Source organism: Calidris pugnax, unplaced genomic scaffold (assembly GCF_001431845.1).
Source record: "Calidris pugnax isolate Ruff unplaced genomic scaffold, ASM143184v1 scaffold63, whole genome shotgun sequence".
Classification (NCBI taxonomy): Eukaryota; Metazoa; Chordata; class Aves; order Charadriiformes; family Scolopacidae; genus Calidris; species Calidris pugnax.
This window is the reverse complement of record NW_015090852.1, coordinates 3,930,426-3,951,122: the sequence shown is the minus strand read 5'-3', so window position 1 is coordinate 3,951,122 and position 20,697 is coordinate 3,930,426. Positions and strand designations below refer to the sequence as shown.

General features: G+C 37.3%; 1 protein-coding gene across 8 annotated transcripts in view; it reads right to left on the bottom strand.

Moving 5' to 3' along the window:
- DNM3 (dynamin 3) overlaps positions 1-20,697 on the bottom strand; it is a 183,380-nt gene that overhangs the window by 149,574 nt on the left and 13,109 nt on the right. For all 8 annotated transcript variants that reach the window (XM_014943475.1, XM_014943472.1, XM_014943470.1 and 5 more), the window contains exons 2-7: positions 15,558-15,631; positions 8,270-8,419; positions 6,348-6,551; positions 5,687-5,785; positions 4,516-4,676; positions 1,743-1,885 (exon numbers count right to left, since the gene is read on the bottom strand). In XM_014943475.1, coding sequence (XP_014798961.1) covers positions 1,743-1,885; positions 4,516-4,676; positions 5,687-5,785; positions 6,348-6,551; positions 8,270-8,419; positions 15,558-15,631 — 831 coding nt within the window. The remainder of the gene's footprint in view (positions 1-1,742; positions 1,886-4,515; positions 4,677-5,686; positions 5,786-6,347; positions 6,552-8,269; positions 8,420-15,557; positions 15,632-20,697) is intronic.

Below are 20,697 nucleotides of genomic sequence, written 5' to 3'. Positions count from 1 at the left end.
AGAAAGAGAGAGAGAGAAAGAGAGAGAGAGAAAGAGAGAGAGAAAGAAAGAGAGAGAGAGAAAGAAAGAGAGAGAGAGAAAGAAAGAGAGAGAGAGAAAGAAAGAGAGAGAGAGAAAGAAAGAGAGAGAGAGAAAGAAAGAGAGAGAAAGAAAGAAAGAGAGAGAAAGAAAGAAAGAGAGAGAAAGAAAGAAAGAGAGAGAAAGAAAGAAAGAGAGAGAAAGAAAGAAAGAGAGAGAAAGAAAGAAAGAGAGAGAAAGAAAGAAAGAGAGAGAAAGAAAGAAAGAGAGAGAAAGAAAGAAAGAGAGAGAAAGAAAGAAAGAGAGAGAAAGAAAGAAAGAGAGAGAAAGAAAGAAAGAGAGAGAAAGAAAGAAAGAGAGAGAAAGAAAGAAAGAGAGAGAAAGAGAGAAAATAGCAGACCTTTCAGGTGAAAAGGTACACAAAACTGAGTATCAAGAATCCCTGGAAACAGATCAAGTAAGGAAGTTGCATGAATCAAAGCAGTGGGTGCTATAGCAGCTTGAATCTGAAATTGCAGCATTACCCTTTTTCCTTAGTGCTAAAACCATAATAAAGAAAGGACTGTGACTTCAGTTCCATTTGATTCAAAGTCAGATGAACAGTCATCTCTGTGCCATCATTTTACAAAAGTGTTATCAAAGTCTCCTCAGACAGACTTATTTTGTGGATGAGTCCCAAACTGGACATTAACTTCAGCAGTGAAAAGTTTTCTAGTTTGGAATTTGCTATAATAAAGTAGCTCCAGAAATTGTTGCCATTCCTCTGACAAACAACTACAGTATTCAATCCATGATGACTTCTTGAGCCCCAAAGGGTCAAGATCTGCCAGGTAAATTTTAACACAAGCATAGGTGGCACATCACATCACCTATTTTGCTGCTAGTTGTCAGATGTGTGCTAAGAGAGGCAAACTGCAAGAAAGAGGCTTTTACCCACCTAATACACTATCACTTGAATGTAAGAATGGCTGGACTACAGCAGAAAAAAAGCCATATCATGACAGTTACCGACAGTAGGAGAACAGAGCAAGCACAGAGTAACACGTCTCCAGGATACCATTGGCCTCAATAAATCGCTGTTCATGGATTCCGTACAGCAGGAATTTGTCCTCGTGCTTACTAACCTTAAATTTCTTCCCTATCCCAAGAATTTGCCTAGCTGCTCTCTGAAAGCAAATAAAATTTTAGCATCAGCTCCTGCAGCAACGAGCTCTGTGGCTTAGATGCACATCATATGAAGGACTACCATCTATGATTAATTTTGATCTTGCCTTCTTCAAGTTCTTTTGTAGAGCCAAGTTTTTATATTGGAAAAAGAACCATTCCCTATTCTCCTTTCAGACTCCTCATCTTACAGGCTTCTAACACAAACTCCTTCCCTTGCTTGAGGTCATCTTTTTGGCAGGCTGAAGATCATGTCTGTACAATCAGAAGCAGTTTCTTACCTTTGATCATCTATGTTATCTTTGTACCTTTTCCTGTTTTGCTTTCTCTCTTTTCTAGGATTGCTAAAATTAATTTAGAGAAAATTCTCCTGAAATTGTAGAATAAATAAAGTGTTCTGGAACACCAAGTACAGAATTCTTTGTAGTTTTCATACAGAATCCTTAACAATATCCTAATCTTTAAATTTAAACCCACTAGAAAGGAAAAAAAAAAAAAAAGAGAAACAGCAAAACAAACTTATACAGAGTAGAAAAGCAGACAAAAGATTAGACACTCACTGCAACAGGGCTTTTGTTTTTCTGGTTGGATCTTCTGGTCTGAAGTTTTTGTATACCTCTACTTCATGTTCTATAGAAAGCAGCTGGCCCTGGAGTTTGCTTCTGAAGGCTGGCAGGGTATCCCGAATATGATTGGTAAGTTGCTAAAAAGCAAATAATAGTCCTTTTATACCGTTAATAAATATAAAAGCAAGAGTACAACCATTTCCTTCTGACTGCCAAGCATATCAGCGATGACCTGCAGTTTACCAGCTACAGTTCCCAGCAAACTAGCTATAGTTAGCTAGTTTACCAGTATAGGTCCTTCTGATCTTTGAAGCACTGGACTCTGTTAAAGAACAATAAGTCTTTTGCATAGACATTATAAGGAAGCTTGAAAAATGCCTTCGTCCACTCACTCACTGAGCACTGTTACTACATACTTGTTTAGCCACACACAAAAAAGTTATCCACATTACATATGTAATTTGAAATGACCTCTCATCACTTGGAATTGGTGCCACAACTCCCATTTTGCTGGTTTTCCGACGAGTGTTTCCCAGTTCCCTATATACTTGTTCAACATGATGACTCATTTGCTTTACAGCCACAAGGCAACGCGGGACAAGTAAGAGATTCTGAGCATCCACAGCCCATTGAGAACAGAGATGGAAGCAAGTATAGACATACAGAGTACCTACTAGGCATTCTCCCACTATTGAGAAAACTCACCTCCATGTGATTTCTGCTCCCTTGTACAAAGTATACTAAAGGGAACAGATTTTTCCCTCCTATTAATGATTATAGAGCTTTATCTTTTTTTAAACACTTGAATTTTGTCTAGAAAAGGTTCTACCACTGAAGACTCTCCGTTTTCATTTCTGAAAATATACCTAAAGGTACTGGAAAATAATTTGAAGGAGAGCATAAAAAGGCTCACCAGATCTGTGTTTAACTTACCTCACTCACTTTTGCATATATATGTTGCAATGTGTTTGGACAGCACTATCAATGTCTTAATTGTGCCATAATTTTCTCAAGCATTGTACCTGTTCCTTGATTAAAACCAAAGTGGACTTCTGGCACTACGTTGCAAACCCTCTTCCCAACCCCAATCAGACAAGCTATAAATCAAGAAGTTCATATACAAAAATACATAAACTCAAAATAAAAGTTGTTCAGCACACCGACAGGGACAAAATCAAAAGCTGGAGTTTCCCTGGAGCACCACCTTGTGGATGCAGAGAAATTGAAATCCTACCTGAAACTACAAACACTAATATATCTCAAATATCTTATGGAAGAAACTTAAATAGATCTTCCCATATGTGATATTCTGCACACAGTAATAGCAACAGAAGACCAACAGTTCATACTGAAATAGGTAAATTTACGAAACAGTTCACAAAAAAGTTAATAGTACATAAAGTAATGCAAATCAGGACAGATAAGACACCAAAGGCGTATGCAGCCCGTGCTCCAGTCTCAGAACTAAGACACGTAGATTAAAATTTCCAGATATAAAAAGAGGCAAAACATCCTCAACAGACAAAATTGTAGGATAAAAGCAAGTTCTTGCATCCTGCTGAAGGATTTGGTTCTGAGGCACAAATAAAGGGCATTAACATTCTTTTTGAGCAAGACCAGAGCATGCCATAACCTGGCTGTCAAGTTACAGCTGCAAAGTCACCATAGCAAGAAATTAAGCAGGACAGCCACTTTGTTTCCTACCTTAATCAATAACTTTTCTGCTGTTTCCAGCTGCTGTCCAAAATGGACAAAGCCAGGCTGACCTAGTCTTTGTCTATTCCAGACCAAAGGCTGCAATTTCACAGTGAACAGGAAATAAAAACTTCAAGTTTGACTTATAGGAATGCCAAGAACACTGGTCAGCTGATAAAGTAAGGGTTTAAAAAAAAAAAAATAAATGAAAAAAACCATAGCATCACCAGCAATTTTAGAGAGGCAGGCATGATTTGGTCTTGTCCTCTTCAAACTTGCTGAGATGCATCATCATTATGGTCACATGCTGTTCAAGCTAAGGGGTGGCACTATGGAAACATTAATACCCAAAGACACAAAATGGTGAAGAGAATTATATACTCCTCCAAATCTCCTGTATGCAGTGTCTTCATTGGGACAGTAAGCTACAGGTTTCTCCTCCAGGGAAGTGGGAAACAGACCTCTATTTCCTGCTGAAGGAAGCTGTGATCTGATGTGGTTTAGCATGGACTCATACAAATAAACCAAAGGGTTAGGCAAAAATAAAGGCAATGTGAACAAAGTGTTCTGATTACTATATTTGTCATTTATATCATTAGTACACAGTACACTGTTTCTATTAAAAACTATAATAAAGTGTAAATTTAGGGCACAGACATACAGTGAAACCTCAGGACATATGATTTCTGAAAATGTCATGGTTTATTCATTTCCCCTAATTTCTAAATTTGAATTCTAAAAATCCCATTAAACTAGAAGAAATGTGATAATTAAGGAATAGGATGTTATACTTCCAGGAAGGGAGACAAATCTTATTTTTTATGTTCATATTCAGTATTAAAGAAAACCGAGAAGCGCAGAACTAACAGTAAAAGTCAGAAACTACATCTCACAGTAAGTTTTCATATGCTGCATGTAATATACAGCTTCATTTACTCCATTACGAAAATTTAAAAGGTTAAAAGCCGGAAAGAATAACTGAAGTTCACTGAACAACATTCATTTTAATAAAGATTTTTCATCAGTCCTATCATTATAAAAGCTCCTTCTCCACAAAACTTTCAGGTTTTACCTGGTTTAGAACTTTTTGGAGATATGGTGTTCCCATCCGATCTGCCATGTGCCTATATGCTGGGTGGGAAAGAAAGAATTTTCTTTCTGCTAGAAGAGCTGCCTTTATGTCCTTCTTCCCATCAATGTCTTTCTGGCTTCTGTTTACAACACCAATATAACCTAAAACAACACAAAATCAGTGGGTAAGTCAATGCAGCTATTCCCTGAACTACTGAACTCATATTAAATAAAAGTAGACTGTTTCAGTTCAAATAAAACTTTCCAATTTAAGCATTTCAGATACTTCAGATACAGTTTACAAGTACTGTAATGACCTTAACTGTGTCTAAATTGTTCATCCTGTTTATGTATGACAGATACACTTCCTTGTATATCACTGATTCAAATATAAAAATATCTGAAACTTTGGAGTACCCCAAAGAAACCACTTCAAAGATAGCAAAAAAAAACCATCAAAACACACACATACATAATACATAAGTAAATTATGCACTAGCAAAATACAGTAGAAAAAAATTCTTCTCTTTCACTCAACCAACATGCTGCATGGGAGGAGATGGTGGTCTCATCAATAAATTATAACAAGAATCAAAATTCTCATGTTGTTAACAACATGAGCAACTGCAGCAGTAGCTGACAGAGCAATCACATGGAAAAATTCTGGAAGGGGTGAAAACTTGGTTTATAGTGAGATTACCAAAGCTCTGATAACAAGAATCAAAATTCTCATGTTGTTAACAACATGAGCAACTGCAGCAGTAGCTGACAGAGCAATCACATGGAAAAATTCTGGAAGGGGTGAAAACTTGGTTTATAGTGAGATTACAAGCTCTGGTGCTCGTTTCTGTCATGCAAAGAAAAAAGATTCCTTTGTTACAAGTGGCAGCAACCTGGCACAAAAGAGAAAACTGGCTAACAACTTGTGCTGACCTTTCTTGCTTCCTCTGGAATATGCAGTTTATTTTCCAGGTCCAGAAAAAAAATGTCTTTTACTTGCAGGACACTTTTAGCACAGCTGCCTTTTATGTTTGCTGAAGAGATAACAATAAAAGGTAGGAACTCATCAAGTCCAGCACAACCTTTGATTCACTTCCAGGACTCGCAAATACCTCCTTTATCCAAACCACCATCTGGATTGCAAAAAAATATAGGCAACTGAACATTCTCACCTCTACGAAGAGGGAGTAGTTTGTTTTCTAGAATTTCTCTTGCATCTGTTCCTTCATCCATCAGATCCAATTTTGTGATCACACCAATGGTCCTAAGGCCTTAAAGGTGTGGACGCAGAAGGAAAAAGATAGTGAAGAATCATTTATATTTAGGAAGAACAATTAAATCTTACAATTTTATAATAACAGATGTGACATTCTCAAAGCTTGTATCACACAATACCAGATACAACTACAAGTTATAGTACGTCTGGAAAAGAAGGGATCATCACTGCCAGTGCTGAAATGTGTTCCTCAAATCTCTTTGACAAGATTCAGCATTGCTATGACATGACTGTAAGGAGTTTATGACGCAAGTATCCAGAAATCCCATCGGCACCACAGCCCATTTTGCTAGGTATTACACAAATTTCTAAATAGGCATTGCCCCACTTGCTTATAAGAGAGAGTGACAAAATTTAAAAAATACATTTACAGCATCATTACCTGAATGATACTGAGCTAACAAACGGTTATTGTGATGCTGAAACCTATATGAGAATGTATATATACATATCTATTTTATATATTATAAACTATATTTCACACAAGAGCTGGTCTGTTATTTCCAATTATGTTATTACACTGGAGAAAAAAAGTGGTTACGTGCAATCATGCTTACCTTGAGGGTCCACTTCCTTAGCTAACTTCAGTGCATCTGAGTTGGCCAGATCAGTGTTAGCCGGAGTCACAGCTAGTATCAGACAGTTTTCTCGAGAGATGAACTGCATTATCATGTCTCTGATCTGTTGCTCAATATCTGGAGGCTGATCCCCTACTGGCACTTTAGTGATTCCCGGCAAATCAATAAGAGTCAGGCTTAATACTATATGGAAAACACAGGATCGTAAAGCTGGTTAGCACACCAGACATGTCTGAAGAGGTCTACACATCTATGGCCACAGACAAATTTCAGTCACATAAACCCCCAAGTAATTACCTTTATAATATATAAATATTGCCAATGGTTCAAACAAAATGCCTGACAATCTCAAAAGTACAGTTGTCTCCCGGATGGTCTTTCATCTCTGAATTCATTAGCACTATTTAATATTTTAAACATTATAATTGGCATAGCAGAATGATACTTATACTGAAAATCCTTGAAGGCTCTTCAACAAATGAACATGGCTTTCTGAGCTTTATCCACCAACAGGAGCACCAACAACATATGGTTCCCATTGCGTCTTTCAAATCAACCCAAAACAGGCTTTTTTTAATACAGTTTTTAATTTTTTTAATACAGTTCTTCTGTATTTTTTTTTAATACAGTTCTTCTCTGATCATGCTTCCAACAGTGTCTCTAATTAAGATATTCCCAAAAAGTCAATAGCCAGCCTAACTTATATAGCAAAACTGTTTCTAAGAGGTTTTGGGGTATGTCGTTCTTTTGGGGTTTTTTGGTTTAGATTTTTTTTTTTTTTTTACTCTGTAACTTCTTAAGAAAGGTAAGAAATGAGAAAAAGTTTATCCATTAAGAAAGCCTGTTTTTCTCTGGCACGATTTCCCCTGTACAAGCCACAATGCCAACTATAAGTATCCTTGATTGTTCAGCCATTACTGGGGTAATGGAGAAAAATGTGATTCCTTTCCAGGAAACACAAGAAGTATATTTGAGGTTTGGCTAATAGAGATAACAGTTGCTGAACTATAAGACTGATCCTAATAAAACAAAGTAAGAGCATTAGGTAGGAAATTTTCACTTTCTCCTAGAGTCAGCATATTCAAAAAACAAGCTTTGAGGCGGGGCATTTAGTTCAGCTCTTCTCCAGTTGGCCATGCCACATCTGTAGAGCAGAGAAGGGCTTGGAGGCATATGTTTAGAGCCAAGGCTGCTCATGGGATATCAAAGAGAGGTTCATCATCTCTTTAATTACCTCTCCTCTTATTTTAATCTTTCTGTCCTTTGATTCACAATGAAGACATCAGATGAGGTGGCTAGAAAAATAAAGTGCTTCAACCACTTTTCTCCTGTATCCAAGACAGATTCAATGCAAAACATTTTCTCTAGATTGCCTTCATTAAATTGAGCAGATGGCAACCAGAGAACTAGCTTTGATCTATACTGGGGGTCTACAATCTACCACAGAAAGCAGCTTCAAACGCCATTATTGTCTAAACATATTTTTAGTGACAGTGAACAATAAACATCCAATAGGGCAAGGAGACATAACGACTTTCTAGATCACTCATCAGGAAATCCATCTGGAGGTTGGCAAAAAGAAGTTTTGCAACTAAGTCTCCCATCCCCAAATATTTGCCTTTACTAGTAAGCTACTAACTAATGGTATGTGTGCTGGGGGAGAGATTGATTTCATTCTGATGCAGTGAGAATATTTTCAAATCACAAGAATATTAAATGGGACAGAGAGTGCATGTTCTGCCCAGCTCTAGTGGCAACAGCTCTCTCTAATCTCAGAAGCTTTCCATCCCAGAAGACTTAAAATGGAGCAATGACAACACATACAAAAGGAGACAGCTAGATAGACAGAGCTAGAAAATACATTACACAACAGAGATATAAAGTAGAATGATTTTACCTACCATGTGGAGAGTATATTCTTAAATTAATAGGAATTGAAGAAATGCCTTTGTTCATTCCTGTTATTCTATCTGTTTCTACTTCAATTTCCTGACGAACTTCATCAAAATCAGTAAATTTCCTCCCCTTGCAGTGCAGAAATTCAGCATACTCTGTGAAAAATATCAATAGCAACTCTGTATGTCACAGGCTTAAAGACTTGGGACATTCACTTTTAAGCCCCTAGTATTCTTCAGATGTGTAAGCACAAAAGGATGTCATCACGGATATCAGGAAAGCATTATATATGACCACATGCTAGAGATGAAAACCAGCTTACAACAAGACAAGGTTAGTTCAAAAGTCAAGTTTACTGGATATGATTTACTGCTTTTATCTTTAGCATGTCATCTTCTGGAACAACCTGAAAGATCCAAATAGATAGTGTTTACATTAATAGCATAAGGAACAGATTGTGAATCACATTCTGAGTTTTCATCTGATTACATTTGCCTGTAATACATCACTAAATTGAAGAAAAGTAATTCACAGTCTGTATCATTAAATATTTTTAGCATTTGTTTTCAAAATTTGACAGCCCATGTTACACACAATTTTAACAAAGGAGTTCTGTACATTTTTACAAGTTCATCATGAAAATAAGATCACTTTAAAACACTGTACCGTTTTTAAAACACAACTCCTCATTTCCTAAAGACTTCTTGTAGTCTAAATCCAAACCATGCTTAAGAAGTTTGTAAAAGCTTTTATAGATACAACTATGATTTTGCTGAAGTGAAGAACACAATGAATTCCTAAGTGTCCAATATCATACAACTTGCCCTCTTACTTTAAAAAGGCATCAACTAGGAATCAGGGATAGATATAGTCTAATTTGTTAGACTCAAACTTGACACTAGGTTCCTGTTTCCACTCTTGAATCCAAATACTGATACTAATTATTGTATCTTCTGAATTTCCTGCCCTAGAGGTGCATAACCAAAACCCCACTTCAGGATTTTAAAACTGGAGTTTCTGCCTTCAAACAGGGCAAAACAGAACACAAAAGTGTGTCTCGCATAGCAAGGCTGCAATCAGAAATAATGACATAAATGGTAATCACAGATACAAGCTCACATCCTGTCCCCACAAGATTTAAGCAGTAGGACTGGAGAAAGGTTGGACAAAGCTGACTCATTTCATCCCGCAATTAAGGCCTGATCTCCAAGTTGCATTTAGGTGTTTCTTCCCTAGAAAACATTTCTCAGTAAAAAGCCCTCAAACATCAGGACAAAGAGCTTGCTTGGTACTAAAAGAAAGAACAGCAGCTCAGGAGACCTGATCTGAGAATACAGATTAATAGAGAGCCTTATGTATCAGTACGAAGTCTGTTTCTGAAAAGTCACTTTATTACTATTGTTGACAGAGCTGTTTAAAAAACAAAACAAAACAACAAAAAAGTCAAAACCACCCATGAAATTGTAACAACAGTTAAAGCAAACTAAATCCAAAAGAGGAGAGGGTAGGAAAAGAAACATCAACCTTTCTGCGCTACAATACCATAATCCCTCCAGACTCACAGAGCAAGGGAGAGGGGAACCCACCCTCGTTAAGACAAAAATAATGCATCTCTTATTTTAAAAATAAGGGATCACCTAACAAAAACCTTCATCTTACTTTTGACAACTTAAGAATTCCAGAATATCTTATATTCCTTTTTAGCTCTAGCAGCAAAATGACAACGAGTGAGGGGGGTTGTATGCTTCAATGTCAACTGTTTATTAAAAAAAAAAACCAAGGAATATTCAAATATTTCAAAGTAAAAGATAATACGATCCACAAAAAATATCTCAGTTGCTGTAGTACATTTGAGAATTCAGATTCGTAAAATCTGTCATCTCAAAGTTGGAAAATAGTAACCTACTGAAAAAAAAGAGTTGACAAGTGGTTCTTATTATGTATCAGTTCTTCACGCAATGCTCCCAGTACAAAATAAAATGTATTCTTCTCAGTTACATTTTTTTCAGTGGTTCATCAGATTTTCTCAGAAAAATATTTCAAAATTCAACAATTAATACTAGCTGCCTAGTTGTAATCAGCTGACTGACTCAGCTGCTAGTCAAGGAAGCTTTCCACGTTGTAACACCCAGTAAGAGAAAGAGTCCTTATTTGAAATAGCTTCAAGGTAATTCAAATAAAAATGTTTACTGCTTTTTAACTGTATTAATTTATTAATATTTTTATACATAATTTATTAATATTTATCAATAGCTCATTCCTCCCATTGACATCTGTGGTCCCACCAGTTCTGAAGGAATAGACTTTACAACAGTTCCCAACCTGTGGTGCCGCACACAGGCTACAGGATAAAAATTCAAATGAACAAGCAGCGCTTTGTTTCGCTCGTTTCAGCCCTTAGCCTGTCCTTGGCAATGATGCCTGAAGCGAGGTTGGATAAGCACATGCTTTAATGCAATCTACAGTTTTCAGCTTTCATACACAGAAGAGTACTAGAAAAACATTTTATTTACATTTTTGTGCGAATGGACATGAAGTCAGACAACAAAAAGTGATCCTGCCTAATGCCTAGTTTTCAGACATGTATTTTCTGTATAAAACTGAAGTTACATTAAGAGAAAGTACAAATAGATAAAAACATTGTCTTGTTATGTAGAATACTTTCCCCCCTCCCCAGAGTCATTCAAAGCACCTTGTATAACACAGAATGAAAAAGCTACCAGAGCATAGTTCTCTTTAGTGCATTCAACCACAAGTGTTACAATAAGTGATTATTTCTCTCTTCAATTTTGATTAAATTAGATAAATCATACAAACCAGCATTATGGGATAACATTTTTTAAAATGCTCCTCATTTTTCCTGTGAGTTATTTCTCCCTATGCATTTATGATTTAATCTAGCACAATGTTATATTGTTATTAATGACAAATCTCCACTGTTGTTTTCATACCATTTAAATTACATACACACTTGAGATCTTTCAAAAATCTGCCTCTAAGTTAAAGAGAGCCAAGTTAGGTATGCCACATGATGAGACAGGGAACAGCCATTAGAAGTACATGAGATAATTTAAAAACCCTTACTGAATCCAAGATAAAAAACACCTACCACACCTTTATTTACCAGCCCGCTACCTTGTAATAAAAAAATAAATTAGACTGATATGAGGGTGTTTTTACCACTTGATGAATTTGTGTTGGCTGCTATTCATCTCAAGTACCTTTCAGATTGTTAGTTAATAATTAATTACAGATTTCTTTTTCCTAAAAGTGAACTTTGATTTTTCTGTCACTTTTATTATCTTTTTGAAGATGGGAAAACACAGAGTCATCTTCCAGCCTTTCAACAAGGGGATTCCATCTTTCCTGATGTCACTGAGCATCAACTTGGGATCAAGGAAACAAAACCTTCCAGGCAAAATCACTTATAAAAACAAATATTCGTGGGTATGATTAATTAATCCCAATGTGAGTTAAAGCCCATATCCCATAGGGAGGCTGATGGGAGAACTGTCTGAGCCCTCAAATCCATACTGCCAGATCTCAGCAGTCACTGCTGATCAGCTCAGGTTACTCCAGACACTGTTGGCAGTACACACACACACAGACAGCAGCAAGGAAGATTTGCAGTTGCAGAAGATTTGCAGTCTCCACACCCTTACACTAACATCTTAAATTCAGGTTTCAGACCAGCAGCACTATCCCTCTTCTAGCACATCAGTCCTATTGGGGTGATGAGTCTTTCCCTGTCTCAGGAATGGGTCACGAGTACCTACAACCTCTTCCCCATGGTGATGTCACATTTTAGCTTTTGGGGTATGCACCTCCCAAATCTTTACTGCTGTCTACAGCATCCCTGCTTATCATCTGAATGAGTGGTTGTCAGAGGGTGGGATACAGAAAATGGTAGCCACTGTCTCCCTTTCCTTTCTGCAAAGTGCCCAGTCCCTCCCCTACTACTGGCACTGTGCACCTTAATAGTTTTTGTCTTTGAAGACCACCAAGTGCTTTCCTGATGATGAAGTCTGGTTATTTCAGTTAAGATAAATGATCTTCTAATCTAAATTATTTTTATATTGTTTTCATTTTCTGTAAGAGGATTTTTTTTTGCCACCAGATGGCAATAAAAGATGGGTATGCTTGAGGAGTAGTCTCACAACAAAAGATACTTGCATTAAAGCTCAGCAACTTCAATAGAAGCAAGCATGTGCAAGACTTCAGGAAAAAAATAATCAGAATGTCTTTTGAACCTTATGGTGATTTACTTTTTTTCCACCCCTCTCTCCAGTGCAGTAATTTATTGGATACAGGCCACATTTACAATTTCACTTGAAATGCAGTTAAGCCGTCCCTAAAAAGACTCACAGTAGGATAGTCAAGAACAAGTCAGAGACCTTCAGAGTACAGCAAATTGGCTACCAGGTATTTCTCACATTATCAAATTTGGACAAAAGTAGTCACAACTACTAAAGACTATCTTGTCAATTGCAATATTTAATGAAAACCTTTGTCTTTGCCTCCAAGATTTCAGCAAAACGAAGTATCCACATGGATGCAGAAGTGCAAATGGTGTAAAGCCGTTTAGGAATTGTAGTGTCCTCACCAAAAAATGTTAGCAATTAAAGAAAGTCAACAGGTCACTAGAAAATAGTTTTGTGCTAATTACACAGAATTTTTTTAAAAAGAGGAAGTAAACAAAATTGTAAAAAAAAATACTACACATCTCATAAGATAAATTTCTTTGTATTTAATTGTTTTGTGTTACCTCTTGCATACTTGCATTTTTAAAGCACATAAAGAGACCAGCTCTTTACCCAGATGTGTCAGATCTTTCAGATGTTGGAGGTCCCCTGATGACTCCTCACTATCAAATCCTGCTGCACCCTTCCATGACATGTCCAACTCTAATAATGAGTGGTCAAAGTTTCCTCTTACTTGGGTGTGCATAAATGCCTCAGCTGCCAATCTTTATCCCTTAGTGCAATGACTCAAAGCTAAATGAAGCTTTAACCTCTTCCATCAATCAAATTCAAATTCCAAAAGATGCTCAGCCGGTTCCAAAACATTGCTAAAATATCTTGCAGTTATCTCTGCATGCCTGGACGTATATAGAAAGTGCCCCATCCCTTTCAAGGAATACTATAAATTTAAGAATATTGACTTTTAAAAGAGTCAGGAAAGATCCTAGGACTAGAGATCAGTCAAGCTTGCTACAGCAGTAAGAACCTGATACAGTCCTCTAATAAATTTCTATAACATTTTAGATAATTATGGACTTGATAAAAATCAGTCCAGCATCTGCTTCCTGTAAAAGAACACTGTGCTTCTCTAAGCAGTTTTCTTTATTTTCTCTTTTTAAAATTAGTCCAGTAACATAAAGGTGGCTTAAAAGATAAAGTTATTTGGAATTTCACCACCAAAAACAACAACTAGGGAACAAAGTTTAAAGAAAGTAACAAAATAATTAAAGACTACATTTTCAAAGGTCTTGGCATCTAATCCCAAACAACAAATACACAGCATTTCCCACTGGGAGAAAGAAATACGTCTTGACATCCAGGAAACACAAAATTAGGCTGAAGCTCAGTTGCCCAGAATGCCTAAAGTTTTTGTTGTGTTATCTAAGCTATAAAGAAGAACTACTTTTCAGCAGAGAAGGTACCTATACAAAAACCTGGAGGCCTACCTAAAGCTAGTAATACTATGTGAACATATTAATTGGGAAAATACCAGAAAGAGATAAAAGCCCTTTCATTGCCCCCTTAACCAGGGGACAACGATGATGTTAAAAAATAGGGAAATACAGACCAGCTGGGTTAAGTTTAGGGTGGACGTCTAGGAATAAGTATTAAACCACTTGAGGTTAGAGTGTAAGGATTTACTTACTAATTCATAGATCCCCGCAATTTAGTCATTTTGTTAGGAATGCCAGCACAGAGCTTGATTCTTTTCTTTCTTCTGCTCTTACATGGCGCTGGGAAAATTAGATGAAGATTCTCCATAGCTAGGCCTTATTCATGCATTTCTGCATGCTCTGTCAGAGATCTAAAGCCAGATATGCAGAAATGGCAAGTGTTCATATCTCCAACTAAAACAATCTTGATCTTTTATTTATATATATATATATATATATAAAAAGCATCATAAGCACAGCACACACTTGAAAATCCTAAAGTTTCTAAGCTGAGCATACAGAAAGACCAGATTCCACAGGTTTTTTCCTTTCTCTTCCACAGGTTTTTTTTCCTTTCTCTTCCACAATATAAACACTATGGAAAATTTCATAGAGGCATTGAAAATATGACTGTGCTGTACAATCAGTAATTCAGAAAAATCACTGCAGCCTAGGCAGACTGAAGTATACCTTCCTGTTGAAGGTATAGAAAGACCTTTTAGGAAAAAAAAATGCACATAAAAACTTAGTTACACTTCACACATAGGGACAGCCTAAAGTTCTACAGGAATCTTCAATTTTGTTCTTCCCCTGTTTCATCATGTTTCATAATTTAAAGAGCACCTTTTATTTTTAAATGCTGGTTTGGATATTATTTCATTTCTTTTTTACAATTTTAAGTGGAAGTTCAATAGTAAACCAGTTAATTTTGTTGCTTACGTTGGTTTAGAAGCAGCAACAGCAGCAAAAAAAACCTGAACGATGGAAAACTGTAGCTGTTCTTACATATGCTAGAGAACTGAGCTACACAACAGCAGATCAAATGCCCCTTGGAAGAGTACGAAGTGGTGAATTCTGATCAACAGTCTCAATACGTCATATAGCTCCGTTTATACACATACTCTGTTCTTATTTTTGACCAGACAAATACACAGAAGCCTTGCTCTCCCCCAGTCTACCTTCTGCTCTACTTAGTGCAGTGAGCCCAACCAAAAAAGACAAGTCACGAAAACAAGCTGTGTGGAATAAAATCTGTGTGCACTGGGGCAAGAGTTAAAGGTAGAAGTACAGCAGTTTTGGTGTGTTAACTAATACAACTGTAAATCTCATCAAGAAATGAATAAATCAAAGCTAATTTCTAAAACACTTTGTATGTAATAATGTCTCTCTATTGCTTCAAATCTGATCTTGGATTAAATTTACTATGTGCTCTAGGAACAGATAGGACAATGAGATTAAATGGTCCTGAGCATGCAGTTTTGAAGCAGTAGGCCTTTATTCCAGACAGTCTAATTGCAATTTTCTTCACACTGCTTAAGTTTTCCTAGAAATTTTTTAACTCCTGCTGAAGTCCATCAGCAGTTTGTCCTGGCATTGAACTAAAAAAAGAAAGAGGTTACCTGTTTTGGCAGTGATGAGTTGCAGGACCAATGGTCGTCTTGTTACAATTCCAGAACCTCGTGGAAGAAAATCCCTAGAAACGTTAAAAAAAAAATAGTTACTACCCAAAAAACACTGTCCAGTTACATAAGTTATTGGACTAATTTGGAACCTCCTCTATACCTTCAGCTGCAATAAAAATGGAAAGTTGGTAAGGACAGATTTACATCAAACACTAATATAAAATAGGACTGTTAATTTTGGTTCAATATAGCAGTAAGTAATTAGACAAATATCTATTAAAACTAAATTACTCTCTTGGGGCATTACCAATTCTCTTTCTTCATGACCATCATACATAGCATCTGAAAATTCACCTTGCATAGTAAAAATACCTGAAGCCCTGCACACATTTATTGGGCTCTCTGAAATAAATGTGTTCTCACTGTATACTTAATTCGAAGAGGATATGGTCATATGAAACACTGTCACACATGACACCAAAGCTCTGGCCAAACTAAACTGCCAGCACTCTGCACCTTCAGACTCTTGACTCTTTCAGACTCTTGATTTCTTGACTTCTGCCAGTTCAAATCCCCACATAATTTTTACAGCAACACATCCATCCAAAAGTTTTTGAGTGAAAGCTGGACACGAGAAGTACTCTGTGACAGTAGGAGGGGGTGTCCTTGGACCACAAAGCAAGTAACAAAACAAAGACAACTAAGTTTTATCATTACGCATCCCCATGATCCTTTCCATGCCCCCAAAGACAAGAAGGCTCCCAATGTAACTGAAACTCTAGAAAAACTTTGAATCAATTGTTAGTTGCAAAACCAATGGTCAGAAACCCAAAGCAAAATAAGAGAAGTTTTTTTCTCCAAGATCTTCCCCAGTTGCCACACCTATTAAACTCTGACAAACCTTGAGATGGGGTTCAGTGAGGGGCATTGAAGAATGCTCCCTTCCAATAAGCATCTTCAGAGGCATAAAATTCAGAGGTAAACATACAGTTTCACAATCAGCTGAAATTCATCAAAATCCCCTCCTTTTCCCTGCCTTAGCAGGGACCCTGATTCACCTTCTTGCCTGCCTTAGCAGCATTGCTAACTCATCTCTCCAGCTCAGGTGGAAAGCAATGCAGCAAACAGTTAGGGAATGAATTTTCAGGCAAATCACAGAGCTGATCTGGGTGACCATGTTGTCACACGTGCTAGTGCCAATACAAAGGGTGAGAAAGGAATGTGCAGCCTGTTTGGCAGGGGTGAGGAGAAGGACAGGAGAGTCAAAGGAAAAAGATACAGCCCTGTCAGCCCTTTAAACAGAACTGCTTAGATAGGTTTGCTCAAGCCACCTGAGAAACCAGATCTTACCTATAATAATTGCATATCTTCATACTGACCTTGTGCTACTTAATGGATGCCTGATTTTAGCAACCCATTTAAGGCAGCACACAAACCTATAGGGTTTAAAACAAGCCTAGAAGGTACATCTATGGAAAATAAAACACACATGGCAGGGGGGTTGGAACTAAATGATCTTTGAGGTCCCTTCCAACACAAACCATTCAATTTCATCAAAGTTCAGGATATTATTTGTGCACATAAGAGGATACAAGGTCTGATGAGTCCCAGGCCAAGACAGGTTCAGGAAAGCAACAACAGTGAACCACTTTCCACAAGCACCAATGAGGTTGCACAGCTTTGGGTAGCCTGCAGAAAAGAAATACAACAACTCCACTCATGACACAACTCTGAAGATTTCCTTCACAACCTAACATCTAGGCATTAAAATAAATAAATAAATAAATCGCATAAGCAAGCAGTTCTAAGGCCCTGAGGAATAAAACTGGCCACCAGCTGTGCCCCACATCACTGTCCCCAGCATTTTGAATGAAACAATGTTAATTTTTAGATAAAATAAAACTCTCACTTTCTCAGTACCTGTTGATGTGTGCTTACAGTGTGATTACTCTGCAAAGTAAAGCTAAAGCACACCATTAAAGGAAAGGCTGTTCAAACACAAGCTAGCTCATTAACTTCTATACTCAAATACAGACCTGCTGGCAAAAGTAATTAATTAGGAATTCAAGCAATATCTACAACAAAGATAACACAAAAACATCATGCATACTGATTTATATCTGCTGTGATGTCTTACAGCACTTGAGACAGAACGGGATACAAGAACTACCTTAGAGAGATGCTAAAGGCTTTCAAAAGGTCTATGACAATTTCAATACCTACCAATGGAGTGAAACCAGTGTCTCAGCCAAGTGTCATCAACCGATATTTTCTTGTGGGGAAGATGAAAAAAATTTTAATAGAAATGTATTCATTTCTCTTTGTGCACTGAAATGACAGTAGCCCAGGATGTAGAAAATGCCTATTGAGAAGAGAGTTTCATACTTTTATTTTCAAGCTTTTCAGATCTTACTTAAAAAAAAATATAATAAAAAAAATCATTTATCCATCAAGAAGCTAAAAGGAATTGCCAGTCAGGACAAACTGACCGCACAAAACAAACTAGAGTCCTCCACAGCACCACGTGAGGTAGTAAAATCCTTCTTCAGGGAGTCAAAGGCTGAAAAGACTTATTGATTTTCTGTTTCAGACTAAGCGTATTCAGAGATAGAGAACACTGCATTAACACAACTCCCAGCTATACATTGACCTTCCCTCAACAGAAGAATTAGAAAGAAATAAAAACCACCAATTTTCCTTCAGAATGTTCTCTTAACGTATCCAAAATAGATGGCATTCAATAACCCTCTCTAACAAATTGAACTATTGTCAAAAAGCCTATTGTCTGTTCATGCAAGCACCAGCAGAAAGGAGTTCCTGCTTGGTGAGAGGGCAAGCTGCGTTGACCACATAATGAGCTAAACAGCGTACAGCAGAAGGACATAAGCTTTCTCCTTCAGATGTACAATTTGAAGAGGCAAAAATGACAAAGAATGACGATAAAGAGGGGTTCGTGGGCAGTGTTCAGAAGAAAACTTCCCCACCTCCAGCCCATAACTGCTGAATGTGTATTTTACCTCTATGAAAGAAACATCGACCTCAATTAATAAATCTGTCCTCATAGGGACAGGGAATTATTTATTTTTTAAAAAACATTTGAAATGCCAGCTTCAGCCACAAGGCAATAGCATTTGCGCGCTTTCTCTGCACAGCCCAAATCAGACGCTACAAATAAATACCTAAACTCTACTTCTAGGAAAACACAGTTCTTCAAACACACACAGAAATATAAGTAGAAACTAAGACATAACTTGCACTTTTTTAAGGAAAAGCAACATAGCACATTACAACTCTAGCAGCAGGGGAATCAGATTAAATACATTTCTGCAGAAGCAGAAATGCCTGCTTTGACATCCACAAGACAAGATGCAGGTCTTCTCCCCCTCCCCTCAATATCGAAAGCTTTCTACACAGGGTTTGTTTTGGCCTACGTAAGCTGAAAAAAAACCCAAACAAAACACAAACAACCAGCGTATTAAGAGTGGTCCCACACCCTCATTTTTCCCCTAAAACACCTACCTAAGTAAAATATTTCTTAAAGACAAAAAAAGAAAAGCTTCAGCAGCAAGAAATATACTAGAACTGAACATAGCCATGTTCCAAAGGTTCTTTCCGACCAAAAGGATAATGCCCCTCAACGTCCTGGTGGCACACTTAACATTCTTTAAAGGACAGGTTTGAGATAGCTGTTTTTCCAAATCTTTTGATTACTTCATACAGGTAAGTTTAGCGAGAGCTGGGAGAAAAATCATATTGGAGTTGAAGCAGCTGCAGAGAAACCCACCTTGAAAAAAAGACATGCCATGGAATTTGGGCACAAAGAGACTGCCAAAGGAGAGAAAAGGCTGCCTTCTGCGGGGAGGGGGAGTGGGTCCGTGAGTACCTGTGTGCACAACTGCAAGACCACTTATCAATAACACAGTGCAAGAAACAAGAATGAAACACACTGCAAGAATAAAGCTGGGGAAGCTCCTTTAAAAGCACCCTACATTAAGAATCAAACTACTTTTACGCCTTTATTCTCAGAATATTTTCAGCAAAAGGTACTCTGCTGACAACAGCTATACTGGCTCAGCAGCAAGGCTGCTGCGACATGACAGTTTGGAGACGGGCAGCAAAGCCTGCCCAGTGATGCCCAGCCAGTACTGAATGTATCAAATGCAAATAAGATGCAAGAAACCAAGTGTTCCAGAACATCACTTCAACAACTTTGCAATCTTAGAATGCACTCATCTGTCAGAATGCCATTAAATATTTTCAAGAGCAAAATATTTTCAGTTCCAAATAATTTTTACCCTAAAAAGCTATAAAATTACTCATGTCTTACAGCGCAACATAAACTATACTGTCTTCATTCTCTAATACAGTTCATTTCCAGTATCAGAGATCTGGACAAGGATATCTACAAAAAAAATTGTTTAATGTATAAAGGAAACAGATATTAGTTTGAATTTGACTTGCTAAAGCCCAGGTCACAAGAACTGATGTCACAGGATGGTGAAAGAAGTTACCAATGGCCATACCAACACCTTAGCAGTTTATAATAACAAGACAATTAGGGGTCTGAAATTTGCTACATTAGACAATTTTACTGTAAGAAAATAAAAGAGAAAACAAAGTTTGTCTTCGTATGTTGTCTTTCGTTTATCATACCACCCTCTCTGACTGATGCTCAGAAAGCAAGTAAGCTGAAAAAGTAATTAGTTAAATCATTAATGGGGAGAGTCCCACGGAAGAGATGGGAACACCCTTTCAAAATTCAGAAAGGGCAGAAGCCATAGTGAAATGTTGTCCTGGTTTCAGCTGTGGTTTCTTTCTAGTGGTTGCAGTGTTTCAGAGTTTGTATGAAAGGATAATGCATATTGTTTTAGTTGTTGCTAGGTGATGTTTATACTATTCAAGATCTTTTTTCAGCTTCCTATAGAAGCTAAGAAGGAGCATAGACAGAGCAATGGACTAGTCAATGGAATATTCCATACCATAGAAGTCATGCTTGGTGTATAAATGGGGGTTGGCTAGGGGGGAGGAATCCACAATCATTACCTTGGACAGACTGGGCAACCAATTCACCAGGTGGTGAGGGCAACTTGTGTTGTATTACTTTGCTTTGTATTCTTTTTTGCCATTATTATTATTA